Here is a 22,050-nt window from a genome sequence, read left to right on the forward strand (position 1 = left end):
ACTTATATGTAGATTCTGAAAACAGAGACAAAAACAAAAACAGAGCTCATAGATACAGACTGGTGGTTTCCAAAGGCCAGGAGAAGGGGATGGGCGAAATGGATGAAGGGGGTCAAAAGGTACAAACTTCCAGTAATAAAATAATCATCTGTATGTAAAGTACCGCACGGTGACTGTAGTTAATACCGTATTGCGAATTTGAAAGTCGCTAAGAGAGTGTATCTCAAAAGCGCTCATCACAAGAAAAAAAATTTGTAATTGTGTATAGTATTGGTTGTTAGCGAGACCTTTTCGGTGATCATTTTGCTCAGATGAATCATTGTGCTGTACACCCAAAACGAATACAATGTTATATGTCAAATTATACCCCCCCAAAAAAATTGTGGGGTAGTGAGAGAACTACATAGCTGTTAAAGTGAATAAACTAAAGCCACGTGTATCAACCCAGATAGATCTCAAACACAAAATACTGAGAAAAAAAATTGATTGTAGAATTCTTTTAAAAACAGCATTTATATAAATATTAGAAACACTGCATGGATGCATAACAACTAGAGTGAAACAGGAAGATGTGGACTGAAAGGATAAAAACTAAACTCTGACTAGTATCTCCCTATAGACTTTGGAAGATAGAAAAGAGACTTGAATGCTCTTTTCTTTTTAAAGAAAGATTTTAAGCAGGTTGCCTATATATATGTTGAGAACCTGAGTGTGTGCTATACTATTCCAGTACTATGCTTCACGTTTTGAGCATCTCACAAATGGTGAGACACAGGTGGGCACACAGGATAGCATAGAAGGTTGGAACCTGGGGTCCTACACCATCTTGAGGCTTCAGAGGAAGAATCTCACTAAGCAAACCAAAAAGGACAAGGACTAAGACACCTACCTTCAATGTTCATTAAGCACCTATTAAAGACTAGCCTAAGTGCTAGAGCTTTGATGTAATGCTTCTTAAACTTCGAAACAGTTACAAATACAGGGCCTCCTTTAAATGTGCTGCAGACCGGTGGATTCATTTATTTACCACGTATCTGATATTAACCTCTGTCTCAGTTTCTGCAACTGCAAGATGGAACGAAGGGTATCTGCATAAATTTGTCAGAATTAAGCAATTCATCTAAAGAAGTCTGGCATATAGTAAGCGCCCAGGAAATATCAGGTGCTGCTGTTTTCCTGTTTTATTACCAGGCGCGGTTCCAGTCCTTTGGTGAGACGGTGATAGAAAAACACAGAGCTCAAGTGTCCGCGGCCCTCTCTGAGATGCGATGACATCATAAACCCAAGAGCCCCGATGGTCTCACAGAGAGACAGGCTCTCTAACTAGATAATAAAAACGCTTGTAGCCAGGCCTTTTCCGAGACCCTTGCTGTTCTCCCAGGTATCCGGCCACAGGCGTCTGGTGGGCGGCAGGCGGGCTGGGAGAAGGCAGAGGGGAGTAGAGGACCGGGTGGAGGCGGGTTAGGGGCGCGGCAGGAGGCGGGGCCTGAGGAAGAGCCCAGACGGGTCCTGCAGACCAGGCTCCGCGGAAGCCTAGCGGGCCAGGGTAGGGGCGCGGCGGAGTGAGGGTTGGAGAGGGAAGGGGGGGGCGGGGCGGGGCCGGGGGCAGGCGGGGAAGGAGGGCAGTGCTGGCAGCTTAGAGGCTGAGAGCCGCCGGGACCTTCGCTGGTTCAGACCGCGGAAGAGCGAGCCGAGGTTGCCGCCATGCTCGCGGCGGTGGGCTCCCTGGCGGCTGCCTTCTGGACCGTTCTCCGTCCCCGCACTGTCCTGCTGGGGGCCGTCGCCTTTCTCTTCTTTGCTGATTTCCTCAAAAGGCGGCGCCCGAAGAACTACCCGCCCGGGCCCCCGCGCCTGCCCTTCGTAGGCAACTTCTTCCATCTGGACTTTGAGAAGGGGCACCTGTCGCTTCAGAGGGTAGGAGTGGGCGAAGGTGCCAGGGCCGCGTCCTGACCCTGATCTGCAGGACAAGGGCCATTCCGGGTACCGAGGGCGGGAGGCTGGGGGGCTCTGAGGCTAAAGCGGGCCCCCGGGGAGCTTTGAGGCTCGCTCTCCTCACCAGCAACCGGCATGATTCCACTACTAGGGATGAAATTTTGTTAACTGTTTACTATTTAAGTGTGCCAGACACGATGTGTTCTTTAAGTCATTTAATTGTGTGTCTTGTTACATATTATTGGGACTTTTTTTTTTAAATCAGTGATTTTTTTAAAAAACATTTTTCTGCTTCTTAGCCATTATTGGAACACACTACATTTTTTTTAATTAATTAATTAATTTATTTATTTATTTTTGGCTGTGTTGGGTCTTCGTTTCTGTGCGAGGGCTTTCTCTAGTTGTGGCAAGCGGGGTCCACTCTTCATCGCGGTGCGCGGGCCTCTCACTACCGTGGCCTCTCTTGTTGCGGAGCACAGGCTCCAGACGCGCAGGCTCAGTAGTTGTGGCTCACGGGCGCAGTTGCTCCGTGGCATGTGGGATCTTCCCAGACCAGGGCTCGAACCCGTGTCCCCTGCATTAGCAGGCAGATTCTCAACCACTGCGCCACCTGGGAAGCCGGGGACATTATATTTATAATCACTTTGTCTTTTTAATATTATTATCCTTGGGGGGGGGAAATCCGATACTTTCCTTCTCGGAGGCTCCGTTTCCCATGTGGAAAATGGTGATATTGCTACCTAAATCCTCACCGCCTTTCAACTGAATTGCTCCCATCCCCACAAGGACTGAGACCCTCACATTCAGCCTCCTCGCCCTGCAATCCACTCTCACTAAAGTAATCATTTTAAAATGTCACTCCTCTGCTTAGGCTTTCTCAGGGCTTCTTGCTGCTTCCCAGCTTTCAGACTCCTTAGGGAGCCACTTGGAAATCTTGCTGTAGCCTCTTTCCACTTCTTTCTAATCATCTCCCATCAGGGCTCCCTAACTGTGGTCACTCTGAATTCCTTAGAATTCCCTCCAACATCCAGCACTTTCTCAAGCATTTTCAGCTGCTTCCCTGCCTCTCAGCACAGGTACCTTGCTGACAGACAACACTGTGATAGGTGGGTGTGAACATTAAATAAAACAGTGAATGGTCAATATTAATACAGCTTATTGTAGGTGCCCAACGAATAATAGTTCCCCTTTCCCTAGAAATACCTGGAGCACTTAAAACACAAGCCTATAATATAAACTCAAATTCAGATGGAGAAGGTTTTTATCACTTTCTGGGAGAAACACACATTTGGTACAGGATTAGTCTACACAATTTTAAAGCTAGGCTCCTAAACCTGTACCTTTGTTTAATAAATGTGTTGTTTAATTTCCAATATTGGGAGATTTTCCTGTTTTCTTTCTGTTAGTGATTTCCAGTTGGAGTCCATTATGGTCAGAGGACATATTTTGCATAATTTCAATTTTTTAAAAATATGTTAAGGTTGGTTTTATGACCCAAGATACAGCACCATGCATACTTGAAAAAAAATGTGAATTCTGCTGTTGTTGGGTGGAGTGTTCTATATTGTATGTCAATTAGATATAATTAAATGACTGTGTTCTTTAGTTCTTCTGAACCCTTGTTGACTTCTTGTCTACTGATTCTATCAGTTACTAGGAGAGGGTTGTTGAAGTCTTCAACTATAATTACTTGTTTTTCTATGTCTCTAGTCAGTTCTGGTAGTTTTCATTTATGTATTTGGCAGCTCTTTTAGATGGTGTATACACATTAAAATTGTTATGTCATCTTGGTGAATTGGCTCTTTATTATGTAATGTCCCTCTTTATCTCTGGTAATTTTCTTTGCCTGAATTTTACTTTATCTGATATAATATAGCCACACCAGTTCTCTTCTGATTCGTATTTGCATAATATATGCTTCTCCATTCTTTTACTTTTAATCTACTTATACCATTTTATTTGAAATGAGTTTCTTGTAGATAACATATAGGTGGGTAATTTTTTTTCATTCTGCCAATATCAGACAGTTGATTCGTGAATTTAGATCATTTATATCTAATGTAATTATTGATTTGTTAAAACATAAGTCTGCCAATTTATTATTTGTTTTCTATTTTTCACTTTGTTTTTTACTCCTCTGTTTCTCCTTTCCTGTCTTCCTGTGGGTCACTTGAACATTTTTTGAGAATTACATTTTAATTTATCTATAGTGTTTTAGAGTATATCTCTTTGTATTGTTTTTAAGTGCTTGCTGTAAAGATTACATGCTATGTGTACATAACTTATTGCAGTAAGTATCAACAGTTTACCACTTCAGGTGGAATACAGACACCTTAAAACTCTTTAGGTCCTTTTATCTTCCCCCACTTTATAATATATAAATTGTCTTAAATATTACTTCTACAGACATTGAGAACCACCTCAGACAGTATTATAATTTTTCTTTTAACTGTCAAACATGATTCGTTAAATTCCAGAAGAGAAGATTAGTCTACAGTATTTACCCATTTATTTACCCTTTCTGTTGCTCTTTCTTTCCTAACTGAAGAACTTTCTTTAGCTATTCTTTTAGAACTGGTCTGCTGGCAAAAAAATTCTCTTAGCTTTCCTTCATCTAAGAATGTTTTATTTCACCTTCTTTTCTGAAGTATATTATCATTGGATATAGAATTCTAGGTTGACAGTTTCTTTTATTAAACCCTTGAAAATGTTGTGCTACTTCTTTCTGGCCTCTCTAGTTCCTGATGAGAAATCTGCTGTAATTTGAATTGTTGTTCCCCATGAGTAATGAGTTGTTTTCCTCTGCGTGCTTTCAAGAAGTTTTCTTTGTTTTTATTGGTTTCAGAGATTTGATTATATGTCTTGGTGTTGAATTCTTTGGATTTATTGGGTTCACTCACAACTTCTTGGATCTGTAGGTTTTTCTAGTACCAAATTTGAGAATTTTTCAGCCATTATTTCTTCATATATTTTTTCAAGTCCATGTTTTTTTCCTTTCCTTCTGGTACTCTTTGGCCCTGATTGCACAACTGACAGATCTTTTGTTATTCTAATATCAGTCCCTGAAGCTCAGTTGTTTTATCTTTTCTCAATCTGTTTTCTCTGTGTTGTTCAGATTGGACACTTTCTATTGATGTCTTCAATTTCACTGATTATCCTGTCATTACCACTCTGCCACTGAGTTGCTCTCTTGAGTTTTTTGTTTACATTATTGTATTTTTCAGTTCTAACATTTCTCTTTGGTTCTTATGTATATTTTCTAGTTCTTTGTTAAGATTTTCTATTTAAAAAATTTTTTGAGAGTATAATTGTTTATCGAAACATATTTTCAATAGCTGGTTTAAAATCTTTATCCTATAATTCCAACATCTTTATCATCTCAGTATTGGTTTCAACTCATTCAATTTGAGATTTCTCTGGTTCTTGGTAACATGAGTAATTTTGGACTATATTCTGGACATTTGATTTATTTTGTTATGTGACTCTGGACTCTATGTAAATCTTTTATTTTGGCAGATAGTCAATCTGTTTATGTTCAGAATGTTCACTTTTGTGGATTGTGGTTCAAATGTCAATTTAGGTTATAAAGTCTTTGCAATGCTATACTGGTCTACCCCACTTAGGTGTTGTCCACCCCCATAGGACTCCAACCCACATTCTCATCAGTGCAGGCTGGAGAGAATGAGGATGGGGACAAAAGATTGGGGCCCCTCTGAGTAGGGTAGCCTCTTCCTTACTGCAGGGGGTCGGGGGAAGTCAGTAATCTAACCATATCATCTCCATGGGATACAGGTGCCTCCTTATTTCTGTAGAGTGGTAGAAATCAGAATTTTGCCCACTGACTACTTCAAGGAGTCTCTTTACTGCAGTTCAGGGGTGACAGTCACAATTCAGCTCATAGAGTCAGCAGGGGAGGGGCACCGCCTTATTGCAAAGGTAGGATGAAGGCAAGTTTCCGTGCATCTTCTCCACAGCTGTAACCCCTCATTAGGATGTGGGAGGGCCACATCTCTTATGGTATTTGTCTCCAGAAAAGGAAGGTACAAAGATTGAAATGTTCTGTCCTGGTGGACCACCCTTTATCTGGTCCTTTGACTACAGAGAACGGTTTTATTGGTGTTACTTTTTGTGTGTGTCAGTATCATGATGAGGAGGAGGAGTAAAATGGGATGCTTTTACTCACTCTTGTCTGAAATCAGAAACTTGGTCTGTGCCCTTGTTTTACCATTAAGATAGATATGACTAAAGAGGTTAAATGATTTGCCTCATGTCATAAAACTGGCCAGGGATGAAACTGAGGCTAGGGTCTTATCTCTGGCCCAAAGATTTTTCATCAGAAGTGTTAAATTTTATTTTATATAAGTTTGCAATGAAATATTTTTGGCTGTAAAAAAAATGGAGTTAAATGGTGTGATTTAGTTGTAATTAAATTTACATTCCAGCAATTTGGAAACATTAAGTACCTATCATTAACTACCTATCATTACCTATCTATCTATCTTTACTTACCTATCTATCATTACCTATCAACTATAACATTAACTATCTGCTAGGTCTTGTATGTGGATGTATATTCATTTTCATTTGATCTTCACAAAAGACACACAAGTTAGGAATCTTCTGATGTTGTTTCCATTTTACCACTGAGCAGATAGGCTGAAAATGGTAAAGCGATTTCCCCAAGTTATTCAACATAGACAATGGCCAAACAAGGACTTGGACACAGGACTATTTGACTCATTTACCTATTCTCTGACTTATGCTACCTGACTTTTCACGATGTAGTTAGAGGATAATTGACTTATTCAGGGGTTCATTTATCCAACAGACATTTATGAAGTGCTTATTATATGACAGGCACAGTACAAGACAGTGTATGATGAAATGTGTGTTATAAACTTTTGGTAACCAAATGAGATATCATGAGGTGGGATCACTGTGAATGGGAAGCCCTGGGGATAACCTCTATAGAATGTTGAAATAAATTTGGCTGAACTGGAAAGAAATGTTAGGCAAGTGGTTATATGGAGTAAAGTGGACAGGAGATTTTTAAATGGGAGGAAGTGACATGAGCTAAAACAAAGTGAGAGGACAGTGAAGAAACTGGCCTATTTGTATGGCATGATGAGAAACATGAACCATTCTTGTTTTTCCCCTTTTTTTCTAAACTTCCTCTACCACAGCTATATGTGCATGTATTTAAATAAGAGAAAATCTTATTGGACTAAAGTGGGAGAATGGTAGATAAGGTGGATAAATGTATTATGAGGATATACATTAAGCTGCTTGTAATAAAAAGGCCCCAAAATACAGTGGTGTAAAGAAAGAGTGAAATTTGTTTCTCTCTCAAAGGTGAGTTCAGATGTAGGCAGGAAGACCAGGCTAGGAAGGCTGCTTTGTACCACAAGGTCATCCAGAAACCCCAGTTCCTTCTATCATGCTGCTCTCGTCCTACAGCATCTTCATGTATGAGTTCCAGTCCATGGAAAGGGGAAAGGAGCAGGTGGTGAGAAGCAACTTTCCTTTAAGGACATGACCCAGAAGATGCACACATCACCACTACTTACGTCCCATTGGCCACACCTGGAGAAGCTGAGAAATGTGGTTTTTGATTGGGAAGTCATGTGGCCAGCTAATATTTAGGGAGCTTCATCACTCAGAAGGAGAGAGAGAGAATATCTTCATGCTTTCAGTTAAGGATGAGACATACAGAGCGAGTTCGGAAGAGCCCAAATTTATGACCACCAGCTAGGCACTAAATCTCTGTGCTTCTTTTTCTGAAAACAAAGAATACATTGTAGGGTTATTATAAGAATCAAACAAGTTCATGAATATCAGTTTACTGCCAGGGTGCCTAGCACATAGTTGATGCTTCTTTCTATATCTACCACCCTCCTCCTTCAAAAATTTATAGTAACAAACTCAAGGAAAAGCCAGTTGAGGTTGCATACCTTGTCTGGCCTGATTGCTGCGTGGGCTGCATTAATCCACTCTCTGGACACTTCCCCTGCATTCCTTTGTCCAGATCTAACCAGAGTCCTTTTGCTAAAATATACTCCCAAATATAACAATAACAATAAATAATTTTATTATTTATTTTAGTATTATGGTTACTTATCACCACCATCCCAACGATGGGAATTAGTAATATCCCCCATTTTATAGATTTGGAAACTGGACACAGAGAAGTTAAATAACTTGACCAAAAATCACATAGAAAGTGAAAGCAGAAGCTGGATATAAATGGATTTATATGACTTCAAAATCCAAGTTCTTAAGCACTCACTGCCCTTACCTCTCCTATTCAGTTTTCTAGTTGCAAACAAAACAAGATCCAAAATATTTCACTTGACATTTGTATATCCTTGGTCTAGCTCACATTACCTTGCCAGGCTTGTTTACCCTCTCCGTACACAAATGAGAAGGTATTTTTTCCCAGAAACCTATCCTAGCCTTTGGTCCCCTTATGTGCTTCCTGCTTTCCCCCATTTAATAATTTACTGTACAGAATGGTAATAATAAGAACTGGTTACTTATCTGTATGCTCCATTAGATTGGGGGCATCTTAAGCTTAAGGACCTGTACCTCCAGCACCCAGCCTTGACCAACCACAGGGTTAGTGCTCTTTAATGAACCTATATTGCAGTCAGAAAAGAGAGCTCACTTGTTCCTGAAAGCCCACATTTTCCTGTCTTTGCACTGGTGTATGCTATTCCCACAGCCTAAAATCTTTGCCTTCACAACACATATCCTTTTGCAGGTACCCACACCTTCATTTACGATCTGGCCCAAGTATCAGCTCCTCTTAGAAACTTCCTCCCGTACCTGGAGTGGAATTCTTCTCTTCTTTCAATAGCTTCATGCCCCTTGCTCCAGCATTATAACATATATCATCTTCCACTATGCATTAGTTTTTTTCTGTAGTCAGCCTTCCCCAAGAGACTTTGACACTTCAGGAAAACACCATAGCATATTGATCTCTGTATTGCCCTCACATATAACATAGCAATGTCAGAAGGTGCCTGACAACTCTGAAAGCATTTTATAAAAATCTGTTGGATTGAACTTGAATTTGATTTCCACAGGCTGTTCTCAGAAACCTAGCATAACACCAAGAACTACCAGTGAGACCAGTATTCTTAGCAGGAGTTCAGAGACCCCAGGGGACTGGTGAACTGCATTTATGCATAAATACATTCATGTGTACAGGGTTTTGCTTTACCAGATCTATGACATACTAGATTTTTGAAGGATTTTACGACTTAAAAAGTGTAAGAAGTGTTATAAAGCTTTATTCCCTATGGCCTTAGGTTTCTTTTTTGTGCTTTATTGGAGAGAAACGCTTTGTAACTATAAAAGCAATGCAAATGCATTGAGTGACACATTTTAAAATACAGTTTAGCGAGTGAGAGAGAATCTTAGCCCTCCTTGTGCCCAACCCGCCCTCCCCCGACACCCCCACCCCCCGACTCCTGCCATACACAGAGCTCAGTGCTGGTGAGTGCTCAGAGGAACAGACCCTCTCAGCTACTGCTAGTGGGAATTAGAATTGATACACTCTTCCTTTTTTCCTTTTTCTCTTTTCCTGTCTTTGTTCTGTTGGCTTTTGAATTTAAGAACTTAAATTAAGTAGAATTGTCCTCAACTTTACATCTCGTGGTTCAGTCTCTTGTCTCACTAACTCACCACTTCTAATTTTTTGTATTCTAAACATTTATTTTGCTCTACTTTATTATTTAAGTGCTTCATCTTATGTTTGGAATATCTATCATTCATATGAAATTTCCTGTACCCTATTACTTTTATTTGCCTTTTATAGCTACTGTGCTATTCCTTTTCTCTTGATTTTTCTATTTTCATTTCTGATTTTAAGCCTGTTTTAGCCTCCTGAACCACCTTGTTTTTAAATTGAAGCATAGTTGATTTACAATGCTATGTTAATTTCTACTGTACAGCAAAGTGATTCAGTTATACATATATATAGAATCTTTGTTATGTTATTTTCCATTATGGTTTATCACAGGATATTGAATATACTTCCCTGTGCTGTACAGTAGGACCTTGTTGTTTATCCATCCTATTCATAATAGTTTGCATCTGCTAACCCCAAACTCCCATACCATCCCTCTCCCACACCCTGCCTTGGCAACAACATGTCTGTTCTCTATCTGTGAGTCTGTTTCTGTTTCGTAGATAAGTTCGTTTGTGTCAGTAGTGTCATATTTTAGATTCCACAAGTGATATCATATGGTATTTGTCATTCTCTTTCTGACTTACTTCACTTAGTACGATAATCTCTAGTTCCATCCATGTTGCCACAAATGGCATTATTTCATTCTTTTTATGGCTGAGTAATACTCCATCATATATATGTACCATATCTTCTTTATCCATTCATCTGTCGGTGGACATTTAGGTTGTTTCCATGTCTTGGCAATTGTGAATGGAGCTGCTATGAACATAGGGGTACATGTATCTTTCTGAATTATAGTTTTGTCCAGGTATATGCCCAGGAGTGGGATTGTTGGGTTATATGGCAACACTATTTTTAGTTTTTTTGAGGAACCTCCATACTGTTTTCCATAGTGGCTGTACCTTCTTACATCCCTACCAATAGTGTAGGAGGCTGAACAACCTTATTTTTAACCTCTTTTTTTATCCCTTACACTGTCTTTTTCTTAAGAACTTGTTTGTTTTTGTACATCAAAATGTATTCTCTACCTTACAAAGTCTTCTCAGATGACACTGGGACTTACATTTACCTGCAAGTAAAGCCATTGGCACAGTGACTGGTATGGTTACTTAAGAATTGGTAGACATCACCACCATTGGTACCAGGGCTGCAGGAGATCCTTTGATGTATCCATGTTTACACAGTTGATCATGCCATAAAAATGTTTGATGTAGTTCTGTCGGACTAGAAATATACAAGGGCAGAGAGTTGGTAAGAGGTGAAACTCTGTAGAAGTTCATTTCAGTAAACACTACTGGAGTGCTAAGTCCCCTCCAAGAACAAGCTGAGATTCCAGGTTGTATACATTGTCAGTTAGGAGTCCTTTAGCTTAACCTGAGATTTTCAGCCATTCCAAAAATATTTTACTATATATTCTGAAATAGTCAAGAAATGCTTTCTGTGAAACCTAAGAAGTTCATCCAGGCATTCAGCATGATGAAATAAGAAGTCTTGATTTATGCAGACCCATTCCTGCCATTTCTTAGAACAAGACGTGCACTTTAGAGGCAGACCAGACTAAGATGGAATCTTGGCTCTGCTCTTTCTAACAAGACAGACTTACTGTGCTAGTGATGAACAAACATGGATGGAAGACTGTAGACCAACAAGACAATGGGAGGATGGAGTTCAGGCTTGGTCTTTAATATGGGAGCAGGGTGGTGGAATGAGACTAAATCCATGGTATCTGCTCTGAAGGGGTGACACAGTCCAGGGAGCTTGAGGTGACATGGGAGTGCATAAGTGCATGGCAGCTGGGGAGGTGGGGCCACAGATACCTGAAGGAAATGAGCGCTTCTGTTTGATACCACAGCCTTAGTAAGACACAGCCCTGCAGTCTGCAGGAATGGGCAGGTCTACTTAGATTCCTCTCTTGAGTAAGCATGTCAGGGATGACTTTGATTTATGACCCTTGACTGCGGTCCAAGCCATATTTGCACATACCTGAACATTTGTGTACACTCCTGACACACCCACACACTCTTCCATTCTCTTTGTCTCACTCTTCCTCTCCCAGCTCCCTCACCCTCATTCTCACATTCATTCTCTTACAACCACTAAACTCTAAGGTCCAAGCACCATCTTGGGTTCATGGCTTTGTCCTTAAATCTTACACAGTGCTTGGCAAATTTCACCAACACCCAATAGCTTTGTCACCTTGGCTAAGTTACTTCTGCTAGGACTCATTTTTCTTACTGAAAGGCAAGGAAAATCATTACTACCATAGGGTAGTTGTGAGGTTAATGAAATAAAACGTGAAAGGTGCTTATCATGGCACCCAGTGGACATGGTTGTCTGTGACCACCAGCTCCTTTCTCTCGCACATCATCCCTGTGCTCTTGTCCTGTCTGTCACATGAGCAAGTGCTTCCATATCCCTTTGCACACAGAGCCCATTCATTCCCCAGAGGCTCGAGTGGCTGTCTGCCCGGTACCAGGGAACAAAGTGCCTTTCACATCGCTGCTCTCATTCTTCTTCACAGAACCCTTTGAGGGAAGAATAATTTTCTCCTTTTATAGCTGAGGCTCCGAACAAGTGAAGCAACTTTCCCTGGAGCTCACAGCTAGTCAACCATAGAGTTAAGGTTTGCACATGGCTCCAGAACTAGTGTGCTCGTCTCCATACCTGGTCCCAGCCCTATAATGAATTTTCTGTCACCTAGAGCATGTTGAGGAAGGGGACATTCTCTCTTGGTTAAACAGATATGATTTACTAAGAAGTCCATGTTCACTAAACATATCTCAGCCTTCTCTGGTGAGTCACATGTATGAATTCTCTCCCTTCACTAGATTTTAAGATGCTTGCAGTTAAAGACCTTGTTTATTTTGTTAAATCTTTAGGCCTTATTCTCAGGACTAATGGTGGACACTCACTCAATTCGAGGAAGTTGAACATATGAATGAATGTTTATAAGGAATGTCTATGTCCTGTAGTGGATTCAGCCCAAGTCTAGTTGAGAGGAGGAGAAATGGAAACAGGTAGAAACATCCCTATCAGACCATCAGACCTAAGTGCACACACAGGTGCGCACACAGACCCCCCCGCTCCCCCCATCCAAGCTCCCACAGCTACACAAACCCTCTATTCCTGGACACACAGACAAGTGCATATTCTGTGACTATTTTACTATTTTTCAGTTTGTGAAGAAATATGGGAACCTTTTTAGCCTGGAATTCGGTGACTTGCCTTCAGTTATTATAACTGGATTGCCCTTAATCAAAGAAGTCCTTGTCCACCAGGACCAAAACTTTGTGAACCGCCCTATAACCCCTATTCGAGAACGTGTTTTTAAGAAAAATGGTAAGTTTCTTGACTAATATAAGATGTGTACATTTGATATTCTTGTAGTCTGTGAAAGGTACCTTTGTGACTATAATTCTCCAACACTCCCAGGGACCAGGCCCATCATAAAATTCCTGCCCCTAAAAGAAGCTGAGTGGCCGCATTTCCCTGTTACAGACACCCCCTCAGGGAACCTGGCAGGGTTAGGCCTAATGTCAGGGATATGAGAGAAGCTGCATCACCTGCATGAACTCACTCTGGCTGCTTTAATTAGTAAGTATTCACATCACTCAGTGATGTGATGTGTTTTTTAAGAAAGGCAATGCGTTCTCGCTCTCTCTTTCTGCTTTCCCATTCAGATCTCTTCCCTAGGAAAATGGATGTGGATCTGCTCCCTCCTGCTGATTATGTGATCCCTTCTTGCCTCTAGTTCCTTATGCTCTATTATTAAGGCTGTGCCCCACAAGGTATCTTAACCCTTCCATCTATATTAGAAGAGTTTGGCATGAACACTTAAAATGATCATTAAATAAACGAACACATTTAAAAATCTAAATGAAAAACTCAGATTTATTCTTCTACCAAAGCACCATATTTTTCAGGTGCTTCTCAATTCCTCTTTGAAATATTTCATCCATTAACTCTACATCCATTCACTCTATTTATTATCAGCCACGTGAAGCCCAGTGCTAGGCACCAGTGCCAGAACAGTGAGTAGAACGACAAAATCCTGTTCTTCTGTAACTTACATTCCATTCAGGAAAACAATATCAATTACTCTAATAATTTCAGGCCTTAACTGTTATGAAGGTAAGAGCAGGGTGCACTTCTTAGGTGTACCTAATCTAATTCAGAGACTCAGGAAAAGCTAATGTAAGTAAATGACAAATGTGAAGAAGCAATCAGTCAGAGGGAATAGAGTATGAAAAGTCTCTGAGGTGGGAAGAAGGACAGTGAACTGAGGAATTGAAAGGTGGCCAGTGTGGGAAGCACAGGGATTAAATGGAGAAAATTAAATGGAGATGAAGGTGCTGAGTTTGGCCAGGAATAGTTCCATGCATCTCCTTGTTAAGGATGTTGCTTTTTATCCTAATAATAATGGAAGCTCTTGAACAGTTTCAGTAGAGAAAGGAATCATCATACTTACATGGTACATTTTAAAGACTTCTTTAGGCTGCAATGTCAAGAGTGGAATAAAGGGAGCAAGAGACTATTGCAACACTTTAGGTTAGAGAAGGTGGTGGCTTGGACTAGGGAGATGGCAAGAAATGACAGTACAGTAGGTTAGACCAGGAGAGTGGCCATGACGATATATGGATTTAAGATATTCAGGAGGCAAATCCAATAAGACATGATAACCTAGACAGAGAGAGAATGAGGTATTGAGGTAGATACCCAAATGGGTAGGTAAAGGAAAGAAGGAATATTTGGAGGAGGGCAAGGTGTTGGCTGGCCTGGGTGGGGAGTTGTATGGAGCAATCATGAATTCAGTCATAGATATGCTGAGTTTGAAATGCCTTTAAATCTGCAGAGTCAAGCAGACACTTGTGTGTATGTCTGGAGCTGAGGGACAGAAAGAGCTAATGAGATTTTCCCAAAAATGGAGCAGAGATAAGGGGAGAAGAGGCTTGCAGAACTTGAATGAAGAACTAGATCATTTTGAGATATAATAGAAGATGAATTAACAAAAGGTATGGTAAGTTCTCTGCAGTCAGAGAATTAGGAGAAAAATTGGAGAGTGTCACGTCCTGGGAAAAGAGAGAAGAAAGTGTCTCATGCTGCTGACACATCAAGATGAGGTTGAAAAGGATCCTGGACTGGACAGCAGGGAAGGCCATGTCCTTGAGGTGGTAGAGGCCTAAGGCAGATATTAGAAGGAGTTGAAGAGTGCTCTGGAAGTGAAGAAATGAAAGAAGTGTGGCCTCACCTGTATTAATGAAATAAATGATCATCTATTGAACACACCAAGACGGTTTTTTTTTTCCTTTGCCTGTGTTTTTCTTTCCACATAGATTTTTCACTCTTCCATGCTCTTGAATGATTCATTTATTTTTTAAGGTCCAGCTTAGATAGGACCTCTCCTAAAGGCCTTGCCTCCTTATGAGTATGGATTTTGTCTAATCCCTAAGTGCATTCTTGGTATGTTGCATAACATAAATACTTACATATACTTATGTGACAAGTAATCAAAACATGGGCTTTGGAGTTAGGCAGAACTGAATTTGAATGCCTGTTCAGCTGCTTACTAACTCTGAGACCTTGCAGAGTTTCCTTTTATCCCTTGTGCCTCAGTTTCCTTATCAAAAAAATTGTTGGGAGGGTTGGAAGTTATGATAGGACCTGCCTCAGAGAGGTTCTGTGACTGCTAAATTACACAACGCATTAAAAATGTTAAAGTGTCTGGCATTAGAAGCAGTCAGTAAATGCTAGCCACTATATCTATTGCTTTGGGATTATTTCTGTGAATAGTTTTCAAGCGCCTTAATGCCCTTCTCCTTCCTTCCATCTGATGCATTATCCCCCATGGCTCTTGTTGGCTTTCTTTTCATAAGGTTGGCTTTCTTTTTCCCAGGCTTGATCATGTCCATAGGCCAGGTATGGAAGGAACAAAGAAGGTTTGCCCTGACAACACTGAAGAACTTTGGTTTAGGAAGGAAGAGCTTAGAGGAGCGCATTCAGGAAGAGACCCACTTCCTCATCCAGGCAATAGTAGAGGAGAACGGTGAGTGTGTCATAGGACAGGTGCAGGGAACTGTGGCTCATTCATTCACTCACCAGGTGATTAATAAGAGTCTACGTGCCTGTCCTGCACCCAGCACTGCGTAGGGCACTGAGGGGATAACAGTGAACAGCTAATCATGACCTGCCCTCATGGAGCTCAAGAATTAAGAATAAGAAGATGGGTATTAAACTTATTATTGGTTTTAAATCCTGGTCATCAGTTTGACTTCCCAGGCATTGACTGAATACTTGCTGTATGTTAGACCCTGTGTAGGGTGCTGGGGCCACAGTCTCAGAGGTGGTTCTGTAGTCAGTATGTCATATGTCATGTAGAGTAGACTCTCAGTGGAAGAGAAAGAAACCAATCTGAAGGATCCATCGCTTCTTCTGCCTCTAGGACAGCCTTTCGACCCTCACTTCAAAATCAACAATGCAGTTTCCAATATTATTTGCTCCATCACATTTGGGGAGCGCTTTGACTACGAGGACAATCAGTTCCAGGAGCTGCTGAGGCTGCTGGATGAGGTCACATGTCTTGAGACATCAATGTGGTGCCAGGTGAGGCAGTTCTCACTTCCTATCTTGGATAAGGATATTGGGCTGATGTCAGACACAGATGAGCTCTTCCTTTTTTTTTTAAGCTAACATATAACCTTTTAAAATTTACTTTAACACAAACATGTTTGCAGTCAATCTGTTAAATTTAGTATTTTACATAATATTGTTAAATATTGACTATAGACAGAGAACGTTTCTAACATTCGTGTAAGGTACAAAACTTTACATGAAGTGCACCTATGGACCTATGTTCTTTTCTTTAAAAAACACAATATTGCCATCACCTTTGTGTCTCTCCTCTCCATGTCCCTCCTTAGCCCTCCATGTCCATCCTCCCTCAGAAGTACTCTTCTTTGCCTGACTCTCCCTCGGCACATTGTTTTCAGATTCATATGTTAGTTGTACTTTTTAAAAAAAATCTGCTTACTTTTCTATTTTATGAATATGCCCCTGTTTGTTATTCTGTTCCCTATTAATAAACACTCGGGGGATTTCCAGTTTGGGGATCTGGAATGAACAGTCTTGTCAATCCTTCATGTGGACACATCCACTCGTTTCTCTTGCATTTACACCTGTAAAAAATACTTAAAGTTTTCCCAGGTGGTTGCACTACTTACATGTCCATCCACACTTGATATTATCAGTCTTCTAACTTTGCAGGGTATAGATTTAGAGGGGTCAAACCTCACCCCTTCCTTGGTGGGCCCTGCTCTCCACTTTTGTCCTGGCAGTGCTGTGAGTCTGTCAAAACCTCTACTCAGCTTCTTGGCCTCTCAGCCACATTTCTGGATTTGGAAGACAATTCTAGGGGAAAATCAGCCCCAAGGGTTTTATTTATTCTTAACAAGTATCTTTACCTGGAGACTTATGGATCCATCACACCAACACTGATAAAGTAGTTGATTCCTGGCACATTAAAGGGGCATAATGAATGTGAGCTATTATGATTTATTGTCAGTGTTATTTTTGAATAATGTTCCTTGCTCTCACTTCTAACCGTGGTAGCCCCCCCATCCAGTTATTCCAGTTTCTTCCCTCCTGTTAAGACAGAACCTAGGAAGTCATGGGAGTTCAGTGGGTACCCGGCTGACTGTTCCCAGGGAACAGAAATCCTGGGAGGGTAGGATGGGGCAGTAGGGCAGGGGTAAGAAGCATTTCTTAGAGACCCAAAGTAGACCAGGCACTTTGATGGACAACTCTTCATACTTTATCTCAGATAATTTTTTACAGCAGTCCTTTAAACATGAACTGGATCATCCTGATGTGTGCAAGCAGATATGGGAATATGTAAGCACATCCCATAGTGGTCTGCTGGCTCTGTGTCAAGTGCAGTATGGATCTCATGTCATTTAGTCATGAAAATAACCATCGGGCTCCACTGGCAGCTAAAGTAGCCACAAATCACATCATTACTACTATTATTATTATTATTACTATTATTACTGAAGTATTATGGCTAGAAAGAAACAGAGCTAATTGTCAAACCCATGCCTATTTCATTTAAAATCTAGGCAACTTTCTATTACCTTACGCTATCTATTTTCTACTATGTATTATTAGAGAAAATATAGTCAAAGACCACTTTATTTCAGTAAAAAATATCTTACCCACATGGAGGTTACATCATAGTGGGGGCAGATAAATAAATACACGTACATATTTAACATAGATAGATAGATACATAGATAGATACATACATGCATAGGTATGTAGATACATAGATAGATACAAAGATACATATACATAGATAGACATTTTGCACACACACACACGCACATACACACCCAAATATATATACATACACATACTAATGACAGTTGTCACAGAAAAAAATAAAACAAAATAAAGGAATGGAAAGAGAGTACCAGAAGTGCTACTAACTGTAAGATTATCAGGTAAGACAGGTCCATGTAGGTGACATTTGAGCAGCACATTAATGAATTAAAGGAAATGGAGTTATACAGATTTCAGAGGAAAACCATTCTAGATGGAAGGAATAGCAAAGGCAGTGTCCTAAACAAGAACATTTTTTATGTTTTCACAGAGGCCAATGGGACTGGACTTGAAAGAGTGAAAGAGAGCAAGATGGCAGGGAGTGATAGGAGAGGAGGTGGCAGGAGGGTGAGGGGCTAGCTCACGTAGAGCTCCAGGCTAGGAGAATGGTGTAGAATTTTGTCTAAATGTCATGGAAAGTCATTGGAGGATTGAGAGCCAAAAAGTGAAATAATCAATTAAACAGTTAAATGATCCCTCTGGCAGCTCAGTGGAAAATAGACTGGGAATGGGGTTAAGGATAGAATGAGGAAACGTGTTGGAGACTTTACAGCATCCAGGTAAGAAATGTTGGTGGTTTGTACAGGAAGACAAAGCACATGGAGTGGTGAGAAGTGGTCCGAGACTGGTTAGATTTTGGATGGAGAGCTGAAATGCTTTGCCAGAGGGGAAAGAAGAGGGTTGAGAGAGAGAAGAAGAGTCAAGGGTGACTCCAAGCGTTAAATTTAAGTAAATAAAAGAGATGGAAAGAGAATATGGTTTCATTGTCTTCAAAAGTAGAAAACTGGCACTCCCTTGTCTCCATGACTGTTTTGTTTTCTCCATCAGCTCTACAATGTCTTTCCAAGGATAATGAATTTCCTTCCTGGACCCCACCAAATGCTCTTCAGGAACTGGGAGAAACTGAAAATGTTTGTTGCCCATGTGATTGAAAACCACAAGAGAGGTTGGAATCCTGCTGAAGCAAGAGACTTCATTGATGCTTACCTCAAGGAAATAGAAAAGGTGAGGAAACCAGAGCTGTTACCTGAGTTTTACTCTTAAAGAGCAAATGAGGGGATTCTGGGTTCTTATTGCTGCTGTAGCAAATCACCACAAACGTGGGGCTTAAAACAACACGCATTTGTTCTCTTACAGTTCTAGAGGTCAGAAGGCTGAAACCAGTTTCACTGGGCTGAAGTCAAGGTGCGGGCAGGACTGGCCCCTACTTGAGGCTTTAGGACAGAATCCACTGATTGACTTTTCCAGTATCTAGAGGCTGCCTGTACTCCCTGACGCAGGGCCCCTTCCTCTGTCTTCAAAGCCATCAATGTAGCATCTTTTCTGCCACCATCCTCACATCTTCTCTTTACGACTTTCTTGCCTCCCTCTTATAAAGACTCTTGTGATTATATTGGGCCCACTGGGATAATCCAGGATAATCTTCCCATATCAATATCGTTAATTCACTGTATCTACAGAGTCCCTTCTGCCGTGTAACATTCACTGGTTCTAGAGATTAAGACATGGACATCTTTGTGGGTCATTATTCAGCCTACCACAGGGGAGGAAAATAGAGGCAATACTTCATAGAGTGTAGGAATAACATTAACTCAGAATTGATGTATGAGTTCATTGATGAGACAATTAGAAATAAAGATAGAGGTTTAACAGTATTTGGCTTAAGGGCTTTGGAAAGCCCAAATACTGCCTTCTCATGATCTAGTCTCTGTCCTCTGCCCATATCTGAGGGAGATACACACAAAAGGAAGAATAAGTGTTGTTTCATTATTAGTTGGACCAGTGCCCAGTTACCTACCCCTTCCCCCAGCTCCCAGTGCAGAACACAAGTAAATCTGTGTCCGTTGCCAGAGATTAGCCTCAAATGGGACGGACATTTGCCTTCCTCCCTCATCACCATGTCATCCGCTTTTTAATATTACTATAGGAAAGAAGCAGGAAAAAAGCAAAATGGGATGTATATCCTTTGCCATAGTAACACCTCTGGTTAACACACATCACTGCATCTGTGTCATTATCTTTGACTCATCAGATTATTCATTCGTTCTCCTGGGGTTGGCAGAAATGTGGATGTCTTTCCAACTCCACTCGTGTTTCACCTTATTGGCATAACATTAATAGAAACATTGATTACTCCTCAGAGGGGGAGACGCCACTTGCTATATGGTGTGCAGGTGTGGGACCACAGAGGGAGGAATGTTGATGCATTGAAGCTTCTGGAGGAACGTGGCAAAGATGCTGGAGTGCCATGAGGAATGGCTGTTGGAATCAGAGAAGTTTGACCTAAAAAGGAAAAGATTAACAGGGGATATGAGAATTATTGTACTTTAGAGAAATTCAGTTATTCTTTCTGGTATCAGTACAAACATTTGTTGAGAATTTGCCCTGTGTCCTTTCCATCTCGCATAATTCATAATGCCATCTTAAGGGGTGAGTATTGTTATTTCTGTTTTGTGAAATAGGATATAAGCACAGAAAGGTTTATTAACTTGCTCAAGTCGTACAGATAGTGTATGGTGTGGCTAATATTGGAACCCAAGGCTGTTTTTCCAGTGTAATACTAGATTCTCCCAAATTATGGGTGTAAAAAAATTAGTTGTGTTGTTTCATCCACCAAAGCTAATAAAAGCTTCCAGCACTTGGGGCAGGAGGACTGTAGTGATGTTGCAGTAATAAGCCTCTGCCTCCTGAGATGACCAAAGGGAAAGGCATTTCTCCTGGGCTCTCTCCTTCCACGTTTTCTCTAGGATGAGGGCCCCTGTGTTGTGGCATCTAAGAACCATCTGAATAAACCAATAATCATTGTGCTTTCTAGCATAAGGGCAGTGCTACTTCAAGTTTCCATGAAGAAAACCTCATCTACAGCACCCTGGACCTCTTCTTTGCTGGAACGGAGACAACTTCGACGACCCTGCGCTGGGGTCTGCTCTACATGGCCCTCTATCCCGAAATCCAAGGTAAGCATGTCAGTGGATGAGCCTGGGCCAGGTCAGAATGGCGCCCCCTGGAACACACTGTCCCAAGGTGGGACCAGAAGATAGCACAGTAGGATGGAGAGATAGGTAGGACAGTTCCTGGGCCAGGTGGACTTGAGAACGGGAACCTTCTTCGGTTTTTCTGTGAGGATTGTGATGGGTCCATGTAACACAACTATAACAGAGAGTCCCAGACCTCAGGAAACGCGCAGTCCAGTGGGGAAAACAGTGAAGTCCACCGACATTGTGGTGAGTTCCAGGAAAGAGTTCCATTCCACTCACGTGTGAAATCTGGTCGCAGCCTTCCCTCCTTTTAAGTAATGTCTTCCATTGCCCTGTGGACAATGCTCATACTGCTTAATCTGGTATATCATGCCCCCTGCTGTGCCTCTTTCTGCCTGTCCAGCCTCGACTCTACCCACCCTGCATGGGGGCGTCATTAAGTCATATGTCACTTAATTTCACCGTCCTTATTTGTACCTCTGGGCTGTCACACCTGCTCTTCCCTAGAAGAATAATACCAAAATGTGTTTCCCTAATTTCTCTACACGGTAAACCCCTAGCTATGCTTGAAGAGTTTACTCAACCACAGCCCGTCTAAGATGTTTTCCCACACTTCTGGGAAAATACTAGCATTTCCTTCCTTTAGAGATTGCCTAATTGCACCTCCATTACTTTGCTTACCACACATTATTTATATATCTTCCCCACAGACTGTAATCCTTTCGAGAACAGTGACTGTTACAATGATTTTTCATTTTCTAGGCCCCAGAACAGTTTAAGCACATGAAGGATAAAAACTGTTGGGATTCAGTTTTGCAAACTGTGGGTAAAAGTTTATTAACAGGACATAAAGTCAATTCAGTGGATCGAGACTAACTTTTTTCCCTAAATTAAAAAAAATAGATTAGGGAAATCAGAGTGCTTTCTGTGTATTAAGGATAAGGCTTTTTTTGTGAAACTTTCTTTCCTTATATATATGAATAAATGTCTGTTTTATATGTGTGTATATTTATGTTTATGTGTCCTGAGTCATGCACTTATAAAATGCACTTGTAACTGTGAATTACAGGGTTT

General features: G+C 41.0%; 1 protein-coding gene across 6 annotated transcripts in view; it reads left to right on the plus strand.

The window, feature by feature from the left end:
• The first annotated feature begins 1,624 nt into the window (after positions 1-1,624).
• Positions 1,625-22,050, plus strand: part of CYP2J2 (cytochrome P450 family 2 subfamily J member 2) — a 155,160-nt gene continuing 134,734 nt past the window's right edge. For 4 of the 6 annotated variants that reach the window (XR_014252379.1, XR_014252380.1, XR_014252381.1 and 1 more), the window contains exons 1-6: positions 1,626-1,914; positions 12,802-12,964; positions 15,519-15,668; positions 16,065-16,225; positions 18,827-19,003; positions 20,814-20,955. Coding sequence is in view for 3 of the 6 variants with exons in the window: in XM_082419982.1 (XP_082276108.1) it covers positions 1,705-1,914; positions 12,802-12,964; positions 15,519-15,668; positions 16,065-16,225; positions 18,827-19,003; positions 20,814-20,955 (1,003 nt within the window). In the remaining 3 variants the exon portion in view is untranslated. Of the gene's footprint in view, positions 1,915-12,801; positions 12,965-13,017; positions 13,220-15,518; positions 15,669-16,064; positions 16,226-18,826; positions 19,004-20,813; positions 20,956-22,050 lie in introns of those variants that run through there. The other 2 variants (XM_082419983.1, XM_082419984.1) reach the window with 2 other exon arrangements.

The sequence above is a fragment of the Balaenoptera physalus genome (genome assembly GCF_965194825.1).
Source record: "Balaenoptera physalus genome assembly, chromosome: 1".
NCBI lineage: Eukaryota > Metazoa > Chordata > Mammalia > Artiodactyla > Balaenopteridae > Balaenoptera > Balaenoptera physalus.